Source organism: Ovis aries, chromosome 1, assembly GCF_016772045.2.
Source record: "Ovis aries strain OAR_USU_Benz2616 breed Rambouillet chromosome 1, ARS-UI_Ramb_v3.0, whole genome shotgun sequence".
Classification (NCBI taxonomy): Eukaryota; Metazoa; Chordata; class Mammalia; order Artiodactyla; family Bovidae; genus Ovis; species Ovis aries.
The window spans coordinates 106,028,229-106,050,841 of record NC_056054.1 but is presented as its reverse complement, the minus strand read 5'-3'; the positions used below and the strand labels follow the sequence as shown (position 1 = coordinate 106,050,841).

The window sequence follows — 22,613 nt, the reverse complement described above, 5'->3', positions numbered from 1 at the left end:
TCAGTTCAGTCGCTCAGTCGTGTCCAACTCTTTGCAACTGGTAAATCTGAAGTGAAAGGTACATTGTTGACTAGCCGCCAAGTCATGTCTGACTCTTTTGTGACCCCATGGATTGTAGCCCACCAGGCTCCTCTGTCCATGGGATTCTCCAGGCAAGAATACTGGGGTAGGTTGCCATGTCCTTCTCTAGGACATGGGACTGGATGAAATGATCTTAGTTTTTTGAATGTTGAGTTTCAAGCCAGCTTTTTCACTCTCCTCTTTCACTTTCATCAAAAGGTTCTTCAGTTCCTCCTCACTTTCTGCCATAAGGGTGGTGTCATCTGCATTTCTGAGGTTATTGATATTTCTCCCAACAATCTTGATTCCAGTTTGTGCTTCATCAGCCTGTCATTCTGCATGATGTACTCTGCATATAAGTTAAATAAGCAGGGTGACAGTATACAGCCTTGACGTACTCCTGTCCCAATTTGGAACCAGTCCATTGGTCCATGTCTAGTTCTAACTGTTGCTTCTTGACCTGCACACAGATTTCTCAGGAGGCAGGTAAGATAGTCTGGTATTCCCATCTCTTTAAGAATTTTCCACAGTGAGTCAAGCCGTGTCTTTTTCAGAATGTGACATCTACAAACCAACCAACAAACAAGCTGCTCTCTTGCTCATAGAGACCATCTCTCAGAGCACAGGAGTGATCTGCTTTTATGCTAAAATAGCTCCTCATTCCTAGAGATGAGGGTCAGTCAGTTCAGTTCAGTTGCTCAGTAGTGTCCGACTCTTTGCGACCCCATGAATCGCAGCATGCCAGGCCTCCCTGTCCATCACCAACTCCCAGAGTTCACTCAGACTCACATCCATCGAGTCGGTGATGCCACCCAGCCGTCTCATCCTCTGTCGTCCCCTTCTCCTCCTGCCCCCAATCCCTCCCAGCATTAGAGTCTTTTCCAATGAGTCAACTCTTCGCATGAGGTGGCCAAAGTATCGGAGTTTCAGCTTTAGTATCATTCCTTCCAAAGAACACCCAGGACTGATCTCCTTCAGAATGGACTGGTTGGATCTCCTTGCAGTCCAAGGGACTCTCAAGAGTCTTCTCCAATACCACAGTTCAAAAGCATCAATTCTTCGGCACTCAGCCTTCTTCACAGTCCAACTCTCACATCCATACATGACCACAGGAAAAACCATAGCCTTGACTAGATGGACCTTTGTTGGCAAAGTAATGTCTCTGCTTTTGAATATGCTATCTAGGTTGGTCATAACTTTTCTTCCAAGGAGTAAGTGTCTTTTAATTTCATGGCTGCAATCACCAACTGCAGTGATCTTGGAGCCCCCCAAAATAAAATCTGACACTGTTTCCACTGTTTCCCCATCAATTTCCCATGAAGTGATGGGACCAGATGCCATGATCTTAGTTTTCTGAATGTTGAGCTTTAAGACAACTTTTTCACTCTCCTCTTTCACTTTCATCAAGAGGCTTTTTAGTTCCTCTTCACTTTCTGCCATAAGGGTGGTGTCATCTGCATATCTGAGGTTATTGATATTTCTCCCAGCAATCTTGATTCCAGCTTGTGCTTCTTCCAGCCCAGCATTTCTCATGATGTACTCTGCATAGAAGTTAAATAAGCAGGGTGACAATATACAGCCTTGACGTACTCCTTTTCCTATTTGGAACCAGTCTGTTGTTCCATGTCCAGTTCTAACCGTTGCTTCCTAACCTGCATATAGGGTAGTGGGGAATAAAAGGGTAAAGGGGCTAAGTGGGAAACAGGAATCCTTCACACCGAGCTCTCCTGTTGGCTCTCTTCAGCCTTCCTAAGGAAGTCCTATTTCCTTCCCTCTTGATGAATTTGGAGCCTGGAAGTAAGAGGGGGACAGGAAGGGGAGCACTCTGTGCTTTGTGCACCCAGAAGCATCTACCACAAGTAAGGCATCTTCCCTGGGTTCAGGCAGTCAGTGGACTCAGTTAAGATCTGGGCATTTCTTGCTGGAGACTTGCTAGAAACTGTTCCATATGCTTCACTTCAGACTGTACATTTTCCCAGTGATGGGGAAAAGTTTCAGAAGAAAAGCAGAGAAAAGGTTTGCTGAGAGTAGTCAACACCCTGGCCTTTTGGATTTCAAAGCTAAAGTTCAGAGAGATGTCAGTATATAAGGACTGTGGTTCTAATACACTAACCACATGTGACTGTTTTACACTTTAGTTGAAATTAATTAAAATGGAGACTTCCCTGATGGTCTGGTGGTTAAGAATCCTCCTTCTAATACAGGGCACACGGGTTTGATCCCTGGTTGGGGAACTAAGATCCTACATGCCATGGGGCAACATGGCCTACACACTCCATCTAGAGAAGCCCCCACTCCGCCAAAAAGACCCAGTGTAGCCAATAATAATGATGATGTGACAATAATAGTCATCATTATAAAAAAAATTAGTTAAAATGAAATAAAGCTAAAAAATTCAGTTCCCCAGCCTGGATTTCAAGTGTTCCATAGCCACACGTGACTGGTGGCTAACATATTGGACAGTGGAGCTCTCATAGAACACTTCCATTTTCACCAAAAGTGCTATTGGACAGTGACTCATTAGCAAGAAAGGCATGGCATTCTGTCTGGCTTATCACTATTATTATTAGTCTGTCTCTTTTGAGAGACAGGCAGAGTTTTTGTCTGTTTTGTCGGCTGCTATTGCCCAGAAAAGTGCCTGGCACTCTGGAGAATGATCAGGAAATTTTTGTTGAGGAAATAGTACAGGAGTTAGAACCAGTTTTCCATCACTTCTATCCCCTCACCCAGCTGATCTCATCTAGAATGAGTGCACCCAGACTGGGGAGGAAGACAAGAAAGAGGAGGGAACAGGACGGAGGGGGCCTTAGGCATCTGCGGCTAAGCCCCTCAGAGGAGCTCCGAGGCTCTGCTGGCTCTGACTGTACGCAATTTGGAATTTGGAGAGGATGGCAAAGAAAAAACCCAGATAAGCTACTAAATCCAAGAGGGATTCTTGCACTTGCTCCCAAAAATGCACACTGTGCCCAGAGAGTGGGTCTGGGACACTCGGATTTCTGCTCACCCCAGGTCTCAGCCTGGTTTGTGGAATTGAGGAGTGACTGAGAAGCAAGTGAAGGGCCAGAGAGAGCCCAGCTGAGCTCCGTATGGCTCCAGAGAGGCATGAAACATAGAGGGCAGGAGGGAATTCCCCGGTGGTCCAGTGGTTAGGACTTGGTGTTTTCAGTGCTGGGGCCTGGGTTCAATCCCTGGTCAGAGAACTAGGATCCTGCAAGATGAGTGGTGTGGCCAAAAAGAAAAAGAAAAAAGCAGACGGAGGAAAAGGAAGAGGGAGAGAGAGGAGAACTGTGCCTGTGGAGGTCTGGGATAAACCTGAGGAGGATGACCTGTGCTCTGTGTGAACTCACATCCGGGAACAGACAGGCTCAGGAAGTCTCTTGCTGCTGCTGCTGCTAAGTCGTGTCCGACTCTGCGCGACCCCATAGACGGCAGCCCACCAGGCTCCGCTGTCCCTGGGATTTTCCAGGCAAGAACACTGGAGTGGGTTGCCATTTCCTTCTCCAATGCGTGAAAGTGAAGTCACTGAGTCGTGTCCAACTCTCAGCGACCCCATGGGCTGCAGCCTACCAGGCTCCTCCATCCATGGGATTTTCCAGGCAGGAGTACTGGAGTGGCGTGCCATTGCCTTCTCCACAGGAAGTCTCAGTGGATGCCAAAGAGGACAAGTATTGATGACCAAACACCAGAAGTATTTGATCCCCTCTCTCCATGCCTGTAGCACATCGGGAGCCCTCTAGAAAATTAGAGGCACCCCTGGAGAAAATGGCTGGGGAGTTCCTGCAGGAATAAAGGTTTAAGTCCTTGCTACCTAATGGAACAGGGACTGGAAGAAGAAATTGGGTTTTATTGTAGAAAACTAAGGAAGTTAACATGTCTTAAACATCTGAGTTTGCATCCTGATATTTATATCCACTATTTTTATACCCACTATTTCATTATTGTTCGATTTTTAAAATAAGACTATAAACCTATAATATTTGTGTAAATTAAAAATGATTTTTTAAAATGATTCCATTTACATGGGGTACCTAGACTAGTCAAATTCATAGAGACAGAAAGTAGAATAGTAATGGCCAGGGGCTGGGGACAGGAGAAAGGGAGTTAGTACTGAGTTATTTATTTTTGGCTACATTGGGTCTTCATTGCTATGTGCAGGCTTTCCTCTAGTTGCGGTGAGCAGGGTCTACTCTCTAGTTGTGGCGTGCGGGCCTCTTGTTGCAGTGGGCTTATCCAGTTGCAGAGCATGGGTTCTAGGCACTTGGGCTTCAGCAGTTTTGGCACGAGACTTAGCTGCTCTGTGATATGTGGGATCTTAGCTACCCAACCGGGGATTGAACCCGTGTGCCCTGCATTGCAGTGTGGAGTCTTCACCACTGGACCCCCAGGGAAGCCCTGGGAGTTAGTATTTAATGGATATGGAGTTTCAGTTTGGGAAGATGAAAATTTCTGGTGATGGATGGTAGTAATGGCTGTACAATAATGTGAATGTAAATATACATTTCAAGTGGTTGAAATGGTAAACTTCATATTATGTGTATTTATCACAATCAAAAAATGAATGTAAAAGTAAGAAAAAAAGATTGCTGCAAATTTACTGTAACAACTTTGATTCTGGATACTCCATGAAAACTGGCGTGGTTCATATTCTCTCCATCACCACGTACAGAGTGCCCTTCCAGCTAACTTTATGCCCATTGCAGGCCCCTAGGTTTGACAGCAAGGCTCTATTTCTGAGTGCTTGCCCAGCCACCAGCTGGAAAGTGGTTTGCCACTTCCTTCTCAGCTTAGTCACACATTCTCTTGGTGGCCCTCTTGTTGCAGATCCCCAAAGAGAAGTCAGTGGGCAGCTTGGGCTCTGCCTTAAACACCAAGAAACAGGACAGAAAGCCAGTGACACCCTCCTGGGGGCACAGTAAGCACCCTAGGTAGCCTGAGGCTGGCTCTGCACTCCTCTGTTCCTGGCACACAGTGCCCTGAACATCTAACAAAGTTCTACTCAAGCTCTTGGTTTGGGGTCCCCATGAGGATGGAAAGAATAAGTTGTATTCTTTTGGAAGTCTTTCAACAGAAGCATCTCCCTTAGCAACTGACTCTCTCTCTTTTTTGGCCATACTGTGTGGATTGAATCTGGGTCCCCTGTAGTGGAAGCGTGGTGTCCTAACCACTGGGCTGCCAGGGAATTCCCAGCAATCAAATCTCAAAACCATGCCTCTAGTCAGTAGATTTCAATAGAGAGACTGTAAACAGAAATGATGAAGATTCCTCCAATCAGCAGATATTTCTTGAGCACCTCCGTGTGTTCAGCATCACTGTAGGACCTTTGGATAAATGTATATTAGACAAATTGCACCTAATCATGAAGGTGGACTTTCCAGATCAGAAACAATCAGAAAACAAACAAAAACCTACAACATGTCACTGTGGTACTGTAAAAGAGCAATGCAGTCTGGCAAAGCCAATGAAGGCTTCCCAGAGGGGATGAGACTAGGGTGAGGCCCTGAAGAAGGGCTTGGATTTGAATAGGAAAGAGAGGCAACAGAGAATTTTTTGAGGGAAGCCACACACAAAGGAAGTAGGAGGTTGTGTGTAGAGAATTTGTTGTGAGTCATTCCTGGAGTATATCCTGTGTGCTGAGGCATGACACTAAGCAATGGGAAACAGACCACCTGTCCTCAAGGAGCTCTAGTCTGGGAAATGGTGAATGGAGGGGCTAGTAAAGCAAATGCTGGTGATGTGTATCAGTCTACAAGAATGTTAAGCCCCCAGAAAGTAGAAACCTTACCTGTTCTGTTCATCACTATATTCTCAGTACCTACAACAGTGCCAGGCACAATTATGTGCCCAATAATTGCATATTGAATGAACTCATGCTGCAATGGAGATGTATAATAGCAATATTGATAGTTACCATTTATGGAGCACACACACATGCCAGACAATATGCTAAGGGTTTTACATACATCATCCTATTTTATCCTCCAGCATTTTGAGAGTGCTATAATTATCTCATTTCACAGACTTGGAAACCAAGGCTTATAGAAGTTAACACTTGCTTCAAGGTTACCTAAACACTTAGGTGACAGAACAGAGATTTGAAGTCATGTATTCCAAATTGCCTAACTTCACTATCCATCCTCTGAATATAGAGTCAAAATGCTGTTTGGGGAAGTTTGTCTACTAGCTGACTGAAATGTGCAGAGAAAGACTCAAGAAAGCGAGACTATTGCAGTGAAAAATAGCAATAGCGATGCGTACAGACTAAAGCAGTTACAGGAGGAAAGAAGAAAGGATCTACTTTCAGGGGATTTCAGTTCAGTTCAGTCGCTCAGTTGTGTCTGACACTTTGCGACCTCATGGACTGCAGCACGCCAGGCTTCCCTGTCCATTACCAACTCCCAGAGCTCTTTTTCTTGGGGATGATTTTGATCACTGCCTCCTGTACAATGTTAGAAACCTCAGCCCATAGTTCTTCAGGAACTCTGTCAATCAGATCTAATCCCTTGAATCTATTTGTCATTTCCACCGTATAATCATAAGGGATTTGATTTAGGTCATGCCTGAATGGTTTAGTGGTTTTCCCTACTTTCTTAAATTTGAGTATGAATTTGGCAATAAAGTGTTCATGATCTGTGCCACAGTCCACTCCCAGTCTTGTTTTTGCTGACTGTATAGAGTTTCTTCATCTTCGGCTGCAAAGAATATAATCAATCTGATTTCTGTATTGACCATCTGGTGATGTCCACGTGTAGAGTTGTCTCTTGTGTTGTGGGAAGAGGGTGATTGCTATGACCAGTGCATTCTCTTGGCAAAACTCTGTTAACCTTTGCCCTGCTTCATTTTGTACTTCAAGGCCAAACTTGCCTGTTACTCCAGGTATCTATTGATTTCCTACTTTTGCATTTTAGTGCTCTATGATGAAAAGGACATCATTTTGGGGTGTTAACTCTAGAAGGTCTTGTAGGTCATCATAGAACCATTTGGCTTCAGCTTCTTCAGCATTAGTGGTTGGGGCATAGACTTGGATTACTGATATTGAGTGATTTGCCTAGGAAATGAACTGAGATCATTCTGTCGTTTTTGAGATTGCACTCAAGTACTGCACTTGAGACTCTTTTGTTGACTATGATGGCTACTTCATTTCTTCTAAGGGATTCTTGCCCACAGTAGTAGATATAATGGTCATCTGAATTAAATTCTCCTATTCCCATCCATTTTAGTTCGTTGATTCCTAAAATGTCTGTGTTCACTCTTGCAGTCTCCTGTTTGACCACTTCTAATTTGTCTTGATTCATGGACCTAACATTCTAGGTTCCTATGCAGCCCTCTGAAATCCCCTTCAAAGGGCTTCTAAAGAAAGTTCAGGGCTTGGTGACTTATTTGATATACGGGATGACCAAATTTCTCGACTGGAAATACAAAGAACCGTGGTAGCCCCAAGAGAGATAGCTTTTCTCTAATTTTCAGTTTGACAGTACACTGGATAGATAGATTTTAGACAGATGACTCTGATCTCTAAATTTGTCAGTTCCACAAAACACTAAGTCAGGTGCTGGGTGTCCACAGTAACAGCAAGTCAGATTGAAAAGTCATTCTGGAGGGCAGAATGATAAAAGCGAGAAAGAAAGAAGGGAAAGAAGGGGAAAAAAAGAGACCAAGGGCGCACATCGCATCCCGGAGACCAGCGGGCACTACAAAGGGAAAGGTGGGGCTTGTCTAAGAACTACAACTCCCAGTAGGCATCGAGAAGAGCAACCAAGCTTCCGGCAAGAGCTTACTTCCGGTCTTTCGGGTGCTGACGCTCTCTTCCGGTTCTGACGGCCCCTGAAAGGCCTTGGGGGATGTGCACGGTGAGTCCCCAGGCACGGGGGTCGCGAGTGAGAGTAGGGGCATCTTGTGTCCGCACTGCACTCAGTGGCTAAAAGTTAGTTCCGGGAGGTCAGGGAGGAGAGATTGCTTGCTGGCGGGAGGAAGAGTAATCTTGGCAAGAATGAGGGAGGGGACTGGGGCCACGGAGGGCCCCAGAAAGGGATGTGGAGGGCGAGGACGAATGGGATCCCGGGGAAAGGATGGAGGGTGGGATGCAAGAGCGTGGGGGAGGACCCCGCGAGCGCGCCGTGGAATCCCAGGGGAGCTGGTGGAGGAGGACCAGAGGGGAGGTAGCAGCCGTGGGGTGCTTCTGCGTGAAGGAAAGCTAGAGGCTGCTGAGGGTCCGAGATCGGCCGAATCCGGTAGCCCAAGGAGCGTGGGCACATGGAGTCCTCTCAGAAGATCCTGCCAGTTAGGGAGCATCCAGGGCCCAGGTGGCTTAGAGACTGCTGTGTTGGAAGGGGGTGCCGCTTTAACAAACTCAAAAGAGCTTTGACAGAGTTTGAAAGAAAGCGCTGTCAGGAAGCTTTTGGTGGTTTTACGTGCTTGGAGTGACTGCTCGCTTTGCTTTTTTCTCCAAAGATGAGGCTGCTGGCATTCGCGGTGTTGGCTCTATTTGCTGTCACTCAAGCAGAGGAGGGAGCCAGGCTTTTGGCTTCCAAATCACTGCTGAACAGATATGCTGTGGAGGGGCGAGACCTGACCTTACAGTACAACATTTACAATGTTGGCTCAAGGTAAGGAGGCACTGGAGCTATAGGTTGGGTCCTTTTCAGGTTTCTTAAATTTCCTAGCTGGGAACAGGGACCAGCAGTGATTTATCTTTGGGAGATTTTCAGCAGCAGACATCATGAGTGAATGAATGAACATACTGCTGCATCTGCTTTTGAAAGAGGAGGACATATTCTTATCTAAGCTACAAGAAACCATCTTCCACTTTTTTTGACGTGAAAGAGTTTCAGAGTGGGAAAGAAGCAAGAATTGTGGTGAAATAGGGAGAAGAAAATGAGAAGGCAGAAAATGTATAATCCTTTGTTCCCTTAGGGATTTAGTTTCAGCTTCCTTTCCTAGATTGGCCTTTTTCTTGTCTTTCACTGTTCTATTTTGTTTGGTTGGGCTTTGGGTTGTGGTGTTTGTTTGTTTGTTTTGCCACGCTGTGGGGCATGTGGAATCTTAGTTCCTTTAGCAGGGCTCAAACCTGAGTGTCCCACATTGGAAGCACAGAGTCATAACCACTGGACTGCCAGAGAAGTTCCTTTTTATTTATTTATTTGGCTTCGTGTCGGGTCTTAGTTATGGCCTGCAGGATATTCATTACTGCGTCCCCTGGACCACCAGGAAAGTCCTCTCTTTTACTTTATTCCCTTTAATTTTCTTTTCCATATGCATCTTGCTCCCGTTCTCCTCCTTACACATACACACACGTGAGAAAAAACTAGGGCAAAAATGGATTCAGGCCCATTCTTTCCTAGATATTTTGAGTATTTTATTTTGGTGCCCAGAATCCAGGCCTTGAGTGAGATTCTTCAGTGTAACTGTGTGACTCGTACCTGTATTTTGTAGTTCTGATTTTTTAGGACAAGCAGACAGATTTGATTGCTAACTGCTTTAATTTTATAACCATTACTTTACTAACCTTTTTTTGTTTCCTCCCTTCTTTAGTGCTGCATTAGATGTGGAATTATCTGATGATTCCTTCCCTCCTGAAGACTTTGGCATTGTCTCTGGAATGCTCAACGTCAAATGGGACCGGATTGCTCCGTATCCTCTTGACACTGGCTGATGAAGGCTGATGGGATGTTGGGAGGGATGTTGCCAGCAAAGCAGTAGGGTCACGTCAGTCTACATGTATATGGCCATTCTTGCCACCTCTCTGGATAAGATGTGGCAAGAGAGACTAGTGAGAAGTGTGTGTGCATGACTTAGGGTGGGCCTGAGGAAGGAGGTTGCTGAAGTTTAGGTTCGGTTCAGTTCAGTCACTCAGTCGTGTCTGACTCTTTGCGACCCCATGAATTGCAGCACGTCAGGCCTCCCTGTCCATCACCAACTCCTGGAGTTCACTCAGACTCACGTCCATTGAGTCAGTAATGCCATCCAGCCATCTCATCCTCTGTCGTCCCCTTCTCCTCCTGCCCCCAATCCCTCCCAGCATCAGAGTCTTTTCCAATGAGTCAACTCTTCGTATGAAGTTTAGGTTATAAATCCCTAAAACATTCTATATTGGGAAAATGTAGACAGATGTTTTTGGCTGGTTGATGATCTTTAAGGTGCTTTTAAAAGAAATTCTGTGGGATGCTAGTGTGGAGGACCTGGGTGACCTTTTTAAAGGCTCTTCTTATTCAGTGAACCCCTTATTTGGATCAACTGGTAATCTCTTGAGTGTTTTTAAAATGCATTGTTTATTCACTTATTTCTGGCTACACTGGGTCTTCGTTGCTGTCTGCAGGTTTTCCCTAGTTGCGGCACGCGGGGCTCCTCTTGTGGTGTGTGGGGTTCTCATTGCAGTGGCTTCTCTTGGGGAGTGCGAGCTCTAGGAAGGTCCAGCTTCAGTAGCTGTGGCGCTCAGGCTTAGTTGCTCTGTGGCATGCAGAATCTTCCCAGACCAGGGATCGAACCCCTGTCCCCTGCATTGGCAGGCGGATTCTTTAACCACTGGGCCATCAGGGAGGGTTCCTTCCTGAGTGTTTTGATTTAGATTATTTTTTTCCCTTGTGAGTTAAAGTATATTTAGATTTTCTGACAAGGATAAGTGTTCTCTTTGTATTGTTTTTGTTTTGTATTTTCAAGCATTTCCTTCAGTTATAGGCAGAGAAAGATTTTCTGTGACCTTAAGTGACTAATTTTTCATCTATAACCTGTATTGTTTTATAACATTTCAATATTATGTCATAGACCTCTTAAAACTTGATTAAAAAGATATCATATAATACCACCCACTTTAGGCTTAGATACAAAGCCTGTGTTTATTATTTTTTGCAGAGTATCTTAGATATGAAATATTACATGTGTTAGCAACTCTTTTTGTGAATAGTGCATTTAGTCCCTAAGTTGAAAGTTTGTTAAAACTGTAGCTTTGTCCTTTTCCCTCCTTAACTCTTGAGTCAGTGCTAGCAACGTCTCCCACACTGTGGTCCTGCGCCCTCTCAAGGCTGGTTATTTCAACTTCACCTCAGCAACTGTTACATACCTGGCCCAGGAGGATGGGCCTGTTGTGGTGAGTCACCCAAACCCTTAGCTGGCTGGGGCTCAGCTCTACCTTCTTTTGCAGTCTCTTGCAGAAAATCTCCAGAGCAGGTGCTAAATTCTGAGGAAGTTCAGTTCAGTCAGTTCAGTCGCTCAGTCGTGTCCGACTCTTTGCGACCCCATGAACCGCAGCACGCCAGGTCTCCCTGTCCATCACCAACTCCCAGAGTTCACTCAGATTCACGTCTATCGAGTCAGTGATGCCATCCAGCCATCTCATCCTCTGTCATCCCCTTCTCCTCCTGCCCCCAATCCCTCCCAGCATCAGAGTCTTTTCCAATGAGTCAACTCTTCGCATGAGGTGGCCAAAGTACTGCAGTTTCAGCTTTAGCATCATTCCTTCCAAAGAAATCCCATGGCTGATCTCCTTCAGAATGGACTGGTTGAATCTCCTTGCAGTCCAAGGGACTCTCAAGAGTCTTCTCCATAAGAAGGACCAAAAACTTGAGATATTGTTGTAGGAAGGAGCATATTTCAACTTATGTTGTAAAGTCTCAAAATCAAGCAATTGAAATGAACAGGAGGGGAGTACTGTCTGATTCCCTCCTGCTTCACTCTTATTCTGTACAGTATCATGTGTTACCTGGTCTTTTACCGTCCTTGCGTTTCCAGTCCACCTTCTACACTGCCATCAGATTATTCCCTGTCTCCGCTGTGTCTGTGTCTCTCCTTGCTTAGAATGCTCCTGCTTCTCCCATCAAGGCCACCCTTGATACCTTGCATACCCTCCAGGAGTCTTGCTGGGTTCTGCCTCTCCCTTCAGTCCTCGAGCCGCCAGGATCCTCTGTCCAGTGAGGCCAAGCACCTCCTCTCTCGGTGCTCCTCCTTTCCACTCTGCCTTTGTTCTCTGTTTGAAGTCCTGTCTCTCCTCCACTTCATTATCTGGCACCTTCTCAAGACCCAGTTCTGAACTGCATCTCCTTGATTCTGTCTCCTGCTTTTACAATTCATATTGCGCTTTCCTACTCAATCTTTCACTAAACATTCATTGACGGCATCAAAACGTCTGTACCTCTTAAAATCCATGCCACTTGAACATTTAATTATTGACTGTCTTCAGTAGTTCTCTTTCTTATATCTAAGTCTTTTCCCTCACCCCCCACCACCCAATTTAATTATAAGTGCCTTGAAGTGAGGGACTGTGTCTTAAATTTCTTTCTGTTTCCCATATAGGGTAGAAGTCCAATGTAAACAGTCTTTTGACTGATTGATGTAAAGGTCAGCAGACATTTATTGAGCCCCCGCAATGTGCTAGATGATAGGAAATACAAAGAAGATTAATAAGATACTGTTGTAGGCCTCAAAAAGCTTAGGTCATGAATTTATAAATATACATGGGCTTTAGGCTCCTTAGTGAGTGCACAGTGGGGAAGGGACTTAACATAGTCAACCATAGAACTATAAGAAATTCAAGAGACTCAAACATTCAGTGCACTCTCCGAATTATCTTTTTAAAACGAACCTGTGGGAATATATTCTTGTAATTCTGGTCATGTTATTTTCACATCTTCCATCCTGTGTGCTTTAAGAACCTTGTTTGCGATTCTTTGGTTCCACCTGGTCCTTGATGGGTTAAAAGACACAAACTTCGAGGCTCAGCTGCCACTTTAGAACAGAGTTATTTGCCATGTGCTCCAAACTCTTGGCCTGCTCTCCAAGACGAAGGAATGTGGGGCAGACTCGGCCCCTCCTCTGGTAATGTACATTTGGGTAGGACTTGAGACTTTACGGAATCCTTCTCATTATTTCACTGGAGCCTCATGTCAGCTTGTACGTTACAGAAGTGTTTCCACTTGAGGAATGGGGAATGGTTGCCAAGGGCAGAAGCGCCAGTGGTGGTGAGCAGCCCTCTCCAGAGTCTGAGGCTTTCATTACTGCAGCATACCTGGCCTACCTTTTTTTTTTTCTTTTTTCTTTTTTTAAGTAAATGCTTATCATGTGTCTCCTGGCTCCTAATTTACTCATCTTTACAACACATGAAAGAACCATCCATCTTCTCTAATTCAAAAACTTTTCCTCATCTGGATGTTTCTTGGGCCTTTGGGAACTAAGACTCTATTGCTTAGAACTGGGTTGGTTGAAAAACTGCCCTTTTCCCAGATGAGAAAGAGCTAAAGACTTGCCTTCTTTGCTTCTTTTCAGATTGGCTTTACCAGTGCACCTGGGCAGGGAGGAATCCTGGCTCAGCGGGAGTTTGATCGAAGATTCTCCCCCCATTTTGTAAGCTTTGCAGGCCTCTCATCATTCCCCTGGGAGGAGAACACCCTTTTTATTCTGAGACCTCTTGGCCTCCTTAGAAGATATGTATAGTTGGTTGGTTCTTGTCATATCTGTTTTTTGGTGTCTGGTACACACCGCCATCAAACATCGTGATTTAACCATGGCTAGAGATTTTTGGCAATGAGATCACAATTGCCAGAACCGAAAAAAAAACCAACCTGCCATTTTTCTCTGCTCAGCCTTGAGTAAAGCCCCACCTTGGAGTCCTGGGTCTAATTCGAGGATGAAAAGAGTATCTGCTTAGATTCAAAGAGTCGCCAAGCATTGGGAGGTTAAATGGGAACTTTGTTGTAGTCTAGTCTAGGAGAGAATTTTTTGAAGATTTGCCTAAAGTGCTGAATGAGGAGATTCATTTATTCATTCCTTCAGGGAATAATTATGAGGTTCCAAATTACGTGCTCGCTTCTGTGCTTTGCTTGGAGAAACCAGCGCAAGACACAGTCCCTCCCATTGAAGGTCTTATGGGCTTATGGAGGCCTCAGTGGAGGGAGACTGCTGTGATAGCAGTCATACCCCGGGCTCAGGAGGAGATGCAGGGGGAACACCTAACCTGGTGTTGAGGGTCAGGGAGGATTTTCCGGGGGAGAGAGGTTTCACTAATTAAAGAGGAGGTAAGGAAGGGGAGGCACCCCAGGAAAAGGGAGTAGCTCTGAAGTGAGAAAAAGTGGAGTCCAGGAATAGCAGGTAGTTTAGGAAGGCTGGAGGGCAGCATGTGACGCAGAGGAATGGAAGAGAGGGGCTGGCAGTGTGGGCCGGGGTTAGTTTGCAGGAGGCTTGACGTCAGGGCGTCACCTGGACATCTCCCTCCTTAAAGATTGTCCGGAAGAGAGAAGCTTCTCTCCCAGATTGGATTGGGTCAGGTGAGGCCTTTGGTTTCATAGCTCGAAAGGGCGGTCTTTAGTGAGCCATTCTGTGTCCGGAGCAGCCAGAGAGGAGCCTTCCTGCTGACGCTCTGCTTCTTTGGGCTGGCTGCTCCCTTTTCTCACTGGGCCCTTCCCTCCTAGTCTCGTCCTGTGCCCTAATCCAAGCTTCTTAGCAAGGCCTTTGTTGTCTTCCACAGCTGGACTGGGCAGCCTTCGGGGTCATGACCCTCCCTTCTATCGGCGTGCCCCTGCTGTTGTGGTACTCCAGCAAGAGGAAATACGACACCCCCAAAACCAAGAAGAACTGAGTGGGGCTTCCACAGCCCTCCCTGCCCAAGAAATCCAGGTGCTTTCCAGACTCCAAAGGGAATCTCAGATGCAGTGTCTTCTCCTTCAGCCCTTGGCCATCTTCTCCTGGATCCTGTCCTGCTCTAACCAGAGTGAAGGACCAGGCCGGGGAGTCTGTGAGCGCCTCTTTGGTTCCATCATGAAGCCGGACAAACAGGAACGCCTTTGGCAGCTCTCTTGACCTCAGGGCCCTTTGTTGCAGCACTGAGGTGCCGGGGGTATGTTGCTGGCGATGTGAACTCTCAGGGGTCCAGGAAAGGGCATTTTGGAGGCTGCCTGACACCACCCCATCCCCTGCCACCCCTCTCAAAAGAGGGTGGAAGATGAAGCTGTGGGACTCTTGGAGGCTACCCAGTCTCTGTACTGGCTTAGGAAAGTTCTTACCAGATGGGGTTTTCTAATAAAAACAAATGCCACCCTGACTTGTCTGTTTTCCCATCGCCTGGATGCACTCAGGTTGCTGTTGGTACACAGGCCCTGACTCCTCAGGCTCCTGGACAAGTGAGCTGAACTCTGCCTCCTTGCTCCAAGGAGTGTGGCTCCCGTCCCCTCAGAGGCATTCTGCTCATCCACCTTCATGACAGTCTTTGCTTCTGTCCCTTGTCTCCCTGTCTCTTTTTACCAGTCACCACACGCTCAGTCATATCCAATTCTTTGCAACCTCCTGGACTATAAACTGCCAGGCTTCTCAGTCCATGGAAGTTTCCAGGCAAGAATACTGGAGCAGATTGCCATTTTCTTCTCCAGGGAATCTTCCCGACCCAGGGACCAAACCCGTGTCTCCTGCTTTAGCAGGCGGATTCTTTACCACTGTGCCAGTCACCATATATTCCTCTAAACCTTCCTTGCTTGTGAGCCCTTCTCCATAGTAGAGGAGGGAAAATGGGGAAAGACGGTCTGCAATTGTTCTAGCCCCAGATCTTCTGAGGGTAATTTAATTCGTTATTTTTTTAAAATATTTATTTGGCCGTGTCAGGTCTTGGTTGCGGAATGTGGGCTTAGTTGCTTTGCCTTGTGGGACCTTAGTTCCCCGACCAGGGATTGAACTTGTGTCCCTTGCACTGCAAGCTATATTCTTAACCACTGGACCAGGGAAGCCCCTTCACTGACTGTTCTTGAAAAGCTATCGATTACACCTGATTCGAGCCCTTCCTGTGTTGAAGACTTAGCTTTTCTCAAGTTTGAGCTTATTTTAATGCCTCTGCTCTGAGCTCAGGCCAGGCTGAAGCTCCTGAACCCCCCGAGTTGTTACCTAAGCACAGCCTGTGGAAAGGCAGTGGGTTTTGCTGCAGCAGCAGTGGGGAGAAGCCACTCTCAGCTGACTCTGTCCAACCCAGGAATGCCGTGGTCAGAGAACAGCCTCCCTGGCAGGAGAGAAACCCAACAAACACCCGCTTTGTTCCTGCCACCGTTTCTCAGCTTAGATTCTGGTGGGGTACGGGGGCAGTGAGTGCTGCCCAGCTGGTTTAACCTTTCCTTCGCCCAGCAGCTGGAGCCTCTGGGCTGAAGGATGAAAAGGACATGGAGACAACGGGAGGCTCTGAACGGAGTAGCCCTCCACCAGCTCACATCCCTCCTTCAGGGCCTGCGGCTCGGACACCCCAGGACTGGCCAGGTCAGAAGACAAGGAGGATGTGTTTGCTTTTGTTCATTGTGTTGCTGGTGGAGACCTGGGATTCGCTCAGGAGAATGGGGGAAAGGCCAGTGAATCAGAAGCTTGGGGTTGAGAACAAGTATAGGGAAGGAAAAGGGAGCTAGTTTGATATGTATTGTCTTCCTCTTTAGCACTCTAAGATGTTAGTGTTTGGAGGTGGGAACTCACTGCCACCTGTGTGGTGTCTACTGGAAACAGTGAGGAGTTAACCTGTAGGAGGAAGGGTTCTGGTTTAGAGGCTAGGAGAAACTTCATAACTTGGGAAGGCAATATGAGATTTCTTCCTCAGGCTGAGTGCTAGGAGGTACTCCTTTTCTGAAAGCTGGGGCAGTCTTTCCCTTTCCTTGCAGAACTCCCACTTTGGATCCCAGCTCTTGTTACAGAGAAGACTAGGGGGGAGCCCAGGTCTGACCCAGCTGACAGGAGAAGCAAGTGAAGGCAGGGTCACAAGCACCTTGAAGAAGGGCCAAAACCAGATACTTCGTCTCTTGAGAGACCAGATTCCTTAGAGTCAGGGTGGAATTTGAGCCTCCCTTAAGCAGTGGCATTGGAGAATAGAAGAGCCTCTAAAATCTATAGATGGCGAGACTTAGCTGGCATAGTTGCTTTAGGATTAAGCCCTCTTCCTGAGATAATTTAATTGAGGATGAGTAGCAGATAGTGCTTCACTCTAGTGAAAACCGCCCTTAGGAAGATGGGAACCCTGACCTCCAGATTTCATGCAGGTCTGCAAAGGAGAGAGAAAGGAAGCACCAACCCCACATCTTTCCTGGAGATTGGGTACCCATCCTGAGAACTTCCTCCCTTAAAGGCAAAACAGATAGTAACCCAGCTGTCAGTGTGTTCCAGATCCCCTCCCCTGGAAACCAGCCCTCTATCCCTCCCATGTCATGCAGACTTTTAGCTGGCACTCGCTCACCCACACCCAGCCCCAGTACCAGGAGGAGCCAGGGCCAAGATTATCACCTTTTTTACATCCTAGGCTTTGGGATTTCACCTGAAGAAAGCCAATGGGAAATGGGGATAAGGATTCCCAAAAAGCTGGGGATAGTGAAGCAGCTTGGTGACAGGATGGGAGTTTTCAAGGCTTGATACCTGGAGGGAGCAGCTCAGGGTGGTGGAATGAGCAAGGACCACAGACGCACCAGTGCTGGGTCCCCACCCACCTCCACCACCCACTGGCTGGCTGACCTCAGGTGAGTCACGCCTCCTTCTGGAGCCTGTGTCCTCATCTGTACAATCACAGGATTGTTTAATCAGGATTTCTGAGGATCCTCCACCACAAAACAGGTGGCTGTTTCCCCTGTATTCTTGAGAAGTAAGAAACAACTCATCTGGTCATATGGCTTGCAGTCACTCATATGGTTTGGAGCCCAGCCAGGTAGGAAAAGGGCTTCCCTGGCGGCTCAGACAGTAAAGAATCTGCCTGCAATGTGGGAAACCTGGGTTTGATCCCTAGCTCGGGAAGACTCCCAGGACAAGGGAATGACTCTCCACTCCAGTATTCTTGTCTGGAGAATCCCATGGACAGAGGAGCCTGCCAGGCTACAGCCTGTGGGGTCACAGAGAGTCATGACTGAGCAACTAACAATTTCACATAGGTAGGAAAGGGCACACAGCTTCCACATCTGGCAACAGCTGCCCTCTTCCTCTCACCCAGAGTGAGGGTTTGAGAGCAAGGATAGACTGTGGATCACATAATCTCATTTAATAGATCAGGGAAGGCAGAAAGTGGAGGGGCTTATCCAAGGTCACAGCAAGTGGCAGTTTTATTGAAGAGCATATTTATTGAATAACTACTATTTATATAATAACTATTATGGACCCAGCATTTAAGTGCCACTATTTGTACATCGCTCATTCACTGTCCTCATTGTACAGAGGAGGCGATGAGGCTAATAGAATAGGTAGCTTCTCCAAGGCCCCTTATCTAGGGAGTCGGCAGAGGTAGCCGAACGCTTCCAATTCCAGCACGTCCTTTCCACCATGGGCCTGGCAGGGAAGAGGCTCCCCGGTACCTCAGGAAGTCCAGTGTCTGCCCACGGCATCCTCTGCCCCAGGGAAGCAGGGAAGGTGAGTCAGCAACCCCAGGAGCGGTTATCAGGGAAGGGGGTGGAGAGCCCGTCAGATATCCTGTGCCTGGTATCCACAACACTCTGGGAGTGGAGCCGTGTGTGCTGAGCTGCCAGCTCACCCTGCTCCTGTTGGCCGAAGGAGGGCCGTCCTCAGATGCAGCTGCCCTGGTCAGCGCTCCTCCCTGCACTTTCATCACAGAAAATACAGTCCGTCCTCCCCCGCCCCACTGTAACCTGCCTCTTAAAGGGAACGACCAACATTCAGAAACCAGGTTAGAGAGACAGCAAAGGACCTCCCCGACCCCACTAGGACCTTGCTGTGAAGTAGGGTGCCAACACTGGGCCTTTCCCTGAGATGTCCTCTCTTTCCCCTCAGCTCCACCCTGTCTCCATTGGCGGGTGGGTGAAGGTTCCCTGGGATGTCATTCCCACATACTCTCCGCTCAGGGTGACCCCAGCTTGGCTTCCTGAATCTGTTTCCACCTATGACTGAATCCGGTGGCTGCTGCCCTTTGGGGAATGTCAAGGACAGGAGAATGCAGGAATCCTCTGGACCAGAGTTGGCACCGAAGGGGTTAAAGACCGGGGCCCAGCACTGTCTAGGGTGTTTGAAGTAGGGCGGGGAAGGGAAGGGCTAGAGTTGTTGGAGAGGCAGCTGGTCTGGACTGGAATGAGTCCCCCCTGTCTCCTAAGCAAACTTCTGGACCATGAGCTATTCCCTTAAAAGGACCAAGAGAGAGGCACCCCCATTAAGGTGCTGGACTGGATTCTTAGAGGGGCTACCTGGAGCGGGACTTCCTCCCATACTGAAGTCACCAACCGAGGGCAAGAACAGGTCTCCCGTCTTTGGGATATCTCCCGAGTCTGGTGAGTTTCCCTCTTCCCTTTCCCTGAGTCCTTCCTTCATGAGTGGGCATTCCCCAGAAGAAGAGATCTTCAGGACCCCCTCACCACAACCAGGAAGTGGCAGAACAGTTCTCCACCAGTCTCCTGTATTCAGTTCCCATTTTTAACTAAGGTGCATTCTGTTTGTGTCTGTGTGAGTGTGCACAGGTGTCCAAATAGAAAACCACCAACATGGCCAACAGTTAATTAGCACTACTTGTGCAACCAGTGATGCCAAAGCTTGTTTTTGCGTTCTTAATCCTCACAATCCTGATGAGGCTGGCATATCACAATCGCTATATTAAACGTGAGGCTCATCCCTCTGTCCGTGGGATTTTCCAGGCAAGAATACTGGGGTGGGTTGCCATTTCCTTTCCCAAGGGATCTTCCCACCACAGGGATCAAAGCTGGGTCTCTTGCATTGGCAAGAGGATTCTTTACCACTGAGCCACCAGGGAAGCCCAGTTAAACAGCTAACCCCTGCCAGTTAAGAGGGATTCAAACTCAAGTTCACCTGGCAGCAGAGTCCATTATGATGTCTTCTAGTCTCTTTTTCTTACTCAAGAAGTGTGGACAAAAAGGATGGCTAGAATTTTAAAATCTCAAGTCCTAATTCACCCAGCGTCCCTTTCCTCTAAGGCCTGGCAGTACCCCCTTCATCCATCTGAGTTAATTGTGAGATTTAAAGGGCCACCAACTCATGTCTGAGGCTCAGAGGCCTCCAGATTCCAGATCACTCCATCCATTCAGATGAGGAGCTTCCTACTTCACCCCCTGCCTTTAGGTGTTCCCTGGGATCTAATGGGTTAATTCCTTGGGACTCTATGGTCAAAGTCTTCTCAGGTGTGTCCCTCTGAACCTGAGCCCTTCTCTTGCCCCACCCTTCTGGCATGGCACCCAGGATGCAGGCCAAGAAACTGACAGGAGGTGGAAAGGGGCTGATTGGTTTTGCCCCTTTTATTCCCTAGTACCCACACATCAGGGGCTAGCCTGGGTCCCAGCAAACCTCTGGTAGAGAAAACACACAAGCCTAGCAGAAAGAAAGGACAGGATCTCTAGGTTCAGTTTGCAAATCTGTTTCAAGAAAGAAAGAAGATGGTCACACTTGGAAGCCCAAAGCAGCAGAAGTCCTGATTGCTTTGTGAGCCTAACATATCAAAGAGGTGGGGGTGACTTGGGGCGGGTGTTTCAGATGCTTGATGGCTGACCTTTATGGAGATGTCGTGGGACTTCCTTGATGGTCCAGTGCTTAAAACTTTGGGCTTCCACTGCAGGGGGCACGGGTTCAATCCTTAGTCGGGGAATTAAGATTCTGCATTTTGAGCTGTGGTATTGGAGAAGACTCTTGAGAGTGCCTTGGACTGCAAGGAGATCAAACCAGTCAGTCCTAAAGGAAATCAGCCCTGAATATTCATTGGAAGGACTGATGCTGAAGCTGAAGCTCAAGCTCCCATGCTTTGGCCACCTGATGCGAAGAGCTGACTCACTGGAAAAGACCCTGATGCTAGGAAGGAGTGAAGGCAGGAGGAGAAGGGGATGACAGAAGATGAGATGGTTGGATGGCATCACCGACTCAATGGACATGAATTTGAGCAAGCTCCAGGAGACAACGAAGGACAAGGAAGCCTGGAATGCTGCAGTCCGTGGGGTCACAGAGAGTCAGACATGACTTACTGAGTGAACAACATATTCAGCACATGTTTCTTTAGCACCTGTCAGTGTCTGACAGGACCCAGAAAGGTCTATGTGCAAACACAGTGGTGGGGCACTGTAGTCATACATGACTGCGAGAAAAATCATAGCTTTGACTATACGGACCTTTGTTTGCAAAGTGATATCTTTGCCTTTTAGTATGCTAAGTTTGTCATACTTTTCCTCCCAAGGAGCAAGCATCTTAATTATAAAATTATGAAATTTAATTATAAAATGAACAGTGCCATAAGGCACTGTTGTTGTTTAGTCATTAAGTCGTTTTCAACTCTTTTGTGACCCCATGGAGTGTAACCCACCAGGCTCCTCTGTCCATGGGATTTTCTAGGCAAGAATGCTGGAGTGGGTTGCCATTTCCTTCTCCAGGGGATCTTCCCAACCCAAGGATCTAACCCGAATCTCTTATACTGGCAGGTGGACTCTTTACCGCTGAGCCACCTGAAAAGCCCTCACTTACACAATGTCAAGCACATAGCAAAATCTTGTATGTCCTACACCGAGAAACGGAGCAATGGTAAAGCCAAATCAGGGTGAGGTGAGGTTAGAGACTTGGGTGCTGTATGACCCACTGTAGAATGGGGTGTTCGGGGAGCAGGGAGAGGTGGGAAGGAACTGTGGTTACTGAAGCCTTCTTTTTTTTTTAAAAAAACTGAAACCTTCTTTACCTGAAGCACTGCTGTAGTCTTTTATTTGGGATACTGTTGGATTAATGATTTACTTTCTATGCGAGAAGAAGCAGGTATATTAAATTTTGAACCATCAAAGGGTTTTCTATGACCCTGTCCTCTAGGGCTAGGAGACCCCGAGGAAAAGCCCGCAGATCATGCCATCTGGCCTCTCCCTTCCTCCCCATTCTTTACTTTCTAGTTTGTTCAGGTCTTCCCCGTTATTGCCCCTTTGGGGAGATTTAGGACCCCAGAGCCAAACCCAGGAAGCCACCCAGACTGTGAAGGGGCCTGACAGCATTGCCCACCATCCCACGTGCCCAGCTCTGTGGTTGCTCTCAGCAGTTCCTACCCTCAGTGTTTGCTGACTGCAAACAGAAGCAGGGCCCTCCCTGCCCACCACCCATCACCTCATTCAGATATCTAAGATCCAGAGGGAGTAGAAAGGACAGATTTAACTTACCCCCATCTAATTTCTTCTGAAAGCTGCTTTCTCTCTTTGGCTAGTGTGGAGGGGGCAGAAATGAGGATGAGAATGGGGGTGGATAACAACAGTGCTGGATTTCTTTTTTGTTTTTTTCTTTTGGCTGAGCAGTTTGTGGAATGGACTCTTAGTTCCCCGACCAGGGATTGAACCTGAGGCCTCGGCAGTGAAAGCATGGAGTGCTAACCACTGGACTGCCAGAGAATTCCCCAGACTTCTTTCAAAGCTAGCCACTTGCGCTCACTGGGAGCTTGCCTTCTGGTTTCAGAGGAGAACTCAGGTTCTGCAGTGCGTTGGATCTGCTGTGGAAATTCAACTCTACCTCCTACAGCCCTGTGACCTTGAGCAAGTTACTTTCCTTCTCTGTGCTGCCTGTTTCTTCTGATGTAAAATAGAAATAATAATATCTATTTCAAGAAATGGTTATGAGGGTCCCACAAGATGATGTAGGCACTGATTGTGGGTTTAAGCCTCTACCCC

The 22,613-nt window shown here is 47.2% G+C and overlaps 2 protein-coding genes across 4 annotated transcripts in view; both read left to right on the top strand.

The window, feature by feature from the left end:
* Positions 1-7,860: 7,860 nt before the first annotated feature.
* On the top strand, positions 7,861-15,082 carry SSR2 (signal sequence receptor subunit 2). 3 transcript variants are annotated; one of them, XM_004002600.4, is made up of 6 exons: positions 7,861-7,907; positions 8,509-8,663; positions 9,589-9,687; positions 11,032-11,140; positions 13,312-13,389; positions 14,510-15,082. In XM_004002600.4, exons 1-6 carry the CDS (start codon positions 7,899-7,901, stop codon positions 14,618-14,620), a joined length of 561 nt encoding a protein of 186 aa, XP_004002649.1. In that variant the 5' UTR covers positions 7,861-7,898; the 3' UTR covers positions 14,621-15,082. The 3 variants fall into 3 exon arrangements, with proteins under 3 accessions (XP_004002649.1, XP_042111271.1, XP_012038397.1); XM_042255337.1 differs by having other exon boundaries at positions 7,861-7,981; XM_012183007.3 differs by lacking the exon at positions 13,312-13,389.
* A 3,943-nt stretch (positions 15,083-19,025) lies between these two features.
* Positions 19,026-22,613, top strand: part of ARHGEF2 (Rho/Rac guanine nucleotide exchange factor 2) — a 48,847-nt gene continuing 45,259 nt past the window's right edge. The window contains exon 1 of the mRNA XM_042255271.1: positions 19,026-19,256. The gene's annotated coding sequence lies outside the window, so the exon portion shown is untranslated. The remainder of the gene's footprint in view (positions 19,257-22,613) is intronic.

Coding starts and splice junctions, on each gene's coding strand:
- SSR2 (XM_004002600.4), top strand. Junction 8,664..9,588: donor ATTTACAATGTTGGCTCAAG/GTAAGGAGGCAC, acceptor TCCCTTCTTTAG/TGCTGCATTAGATGTGGAAT. Junction 11,141..13,311: donor AGGAGGATGGGCCTGTTGTG/GTGAGTCACCCA, acceptor GCTTCTTTTCAG/ATTGGCTTTACCAGTGCACC.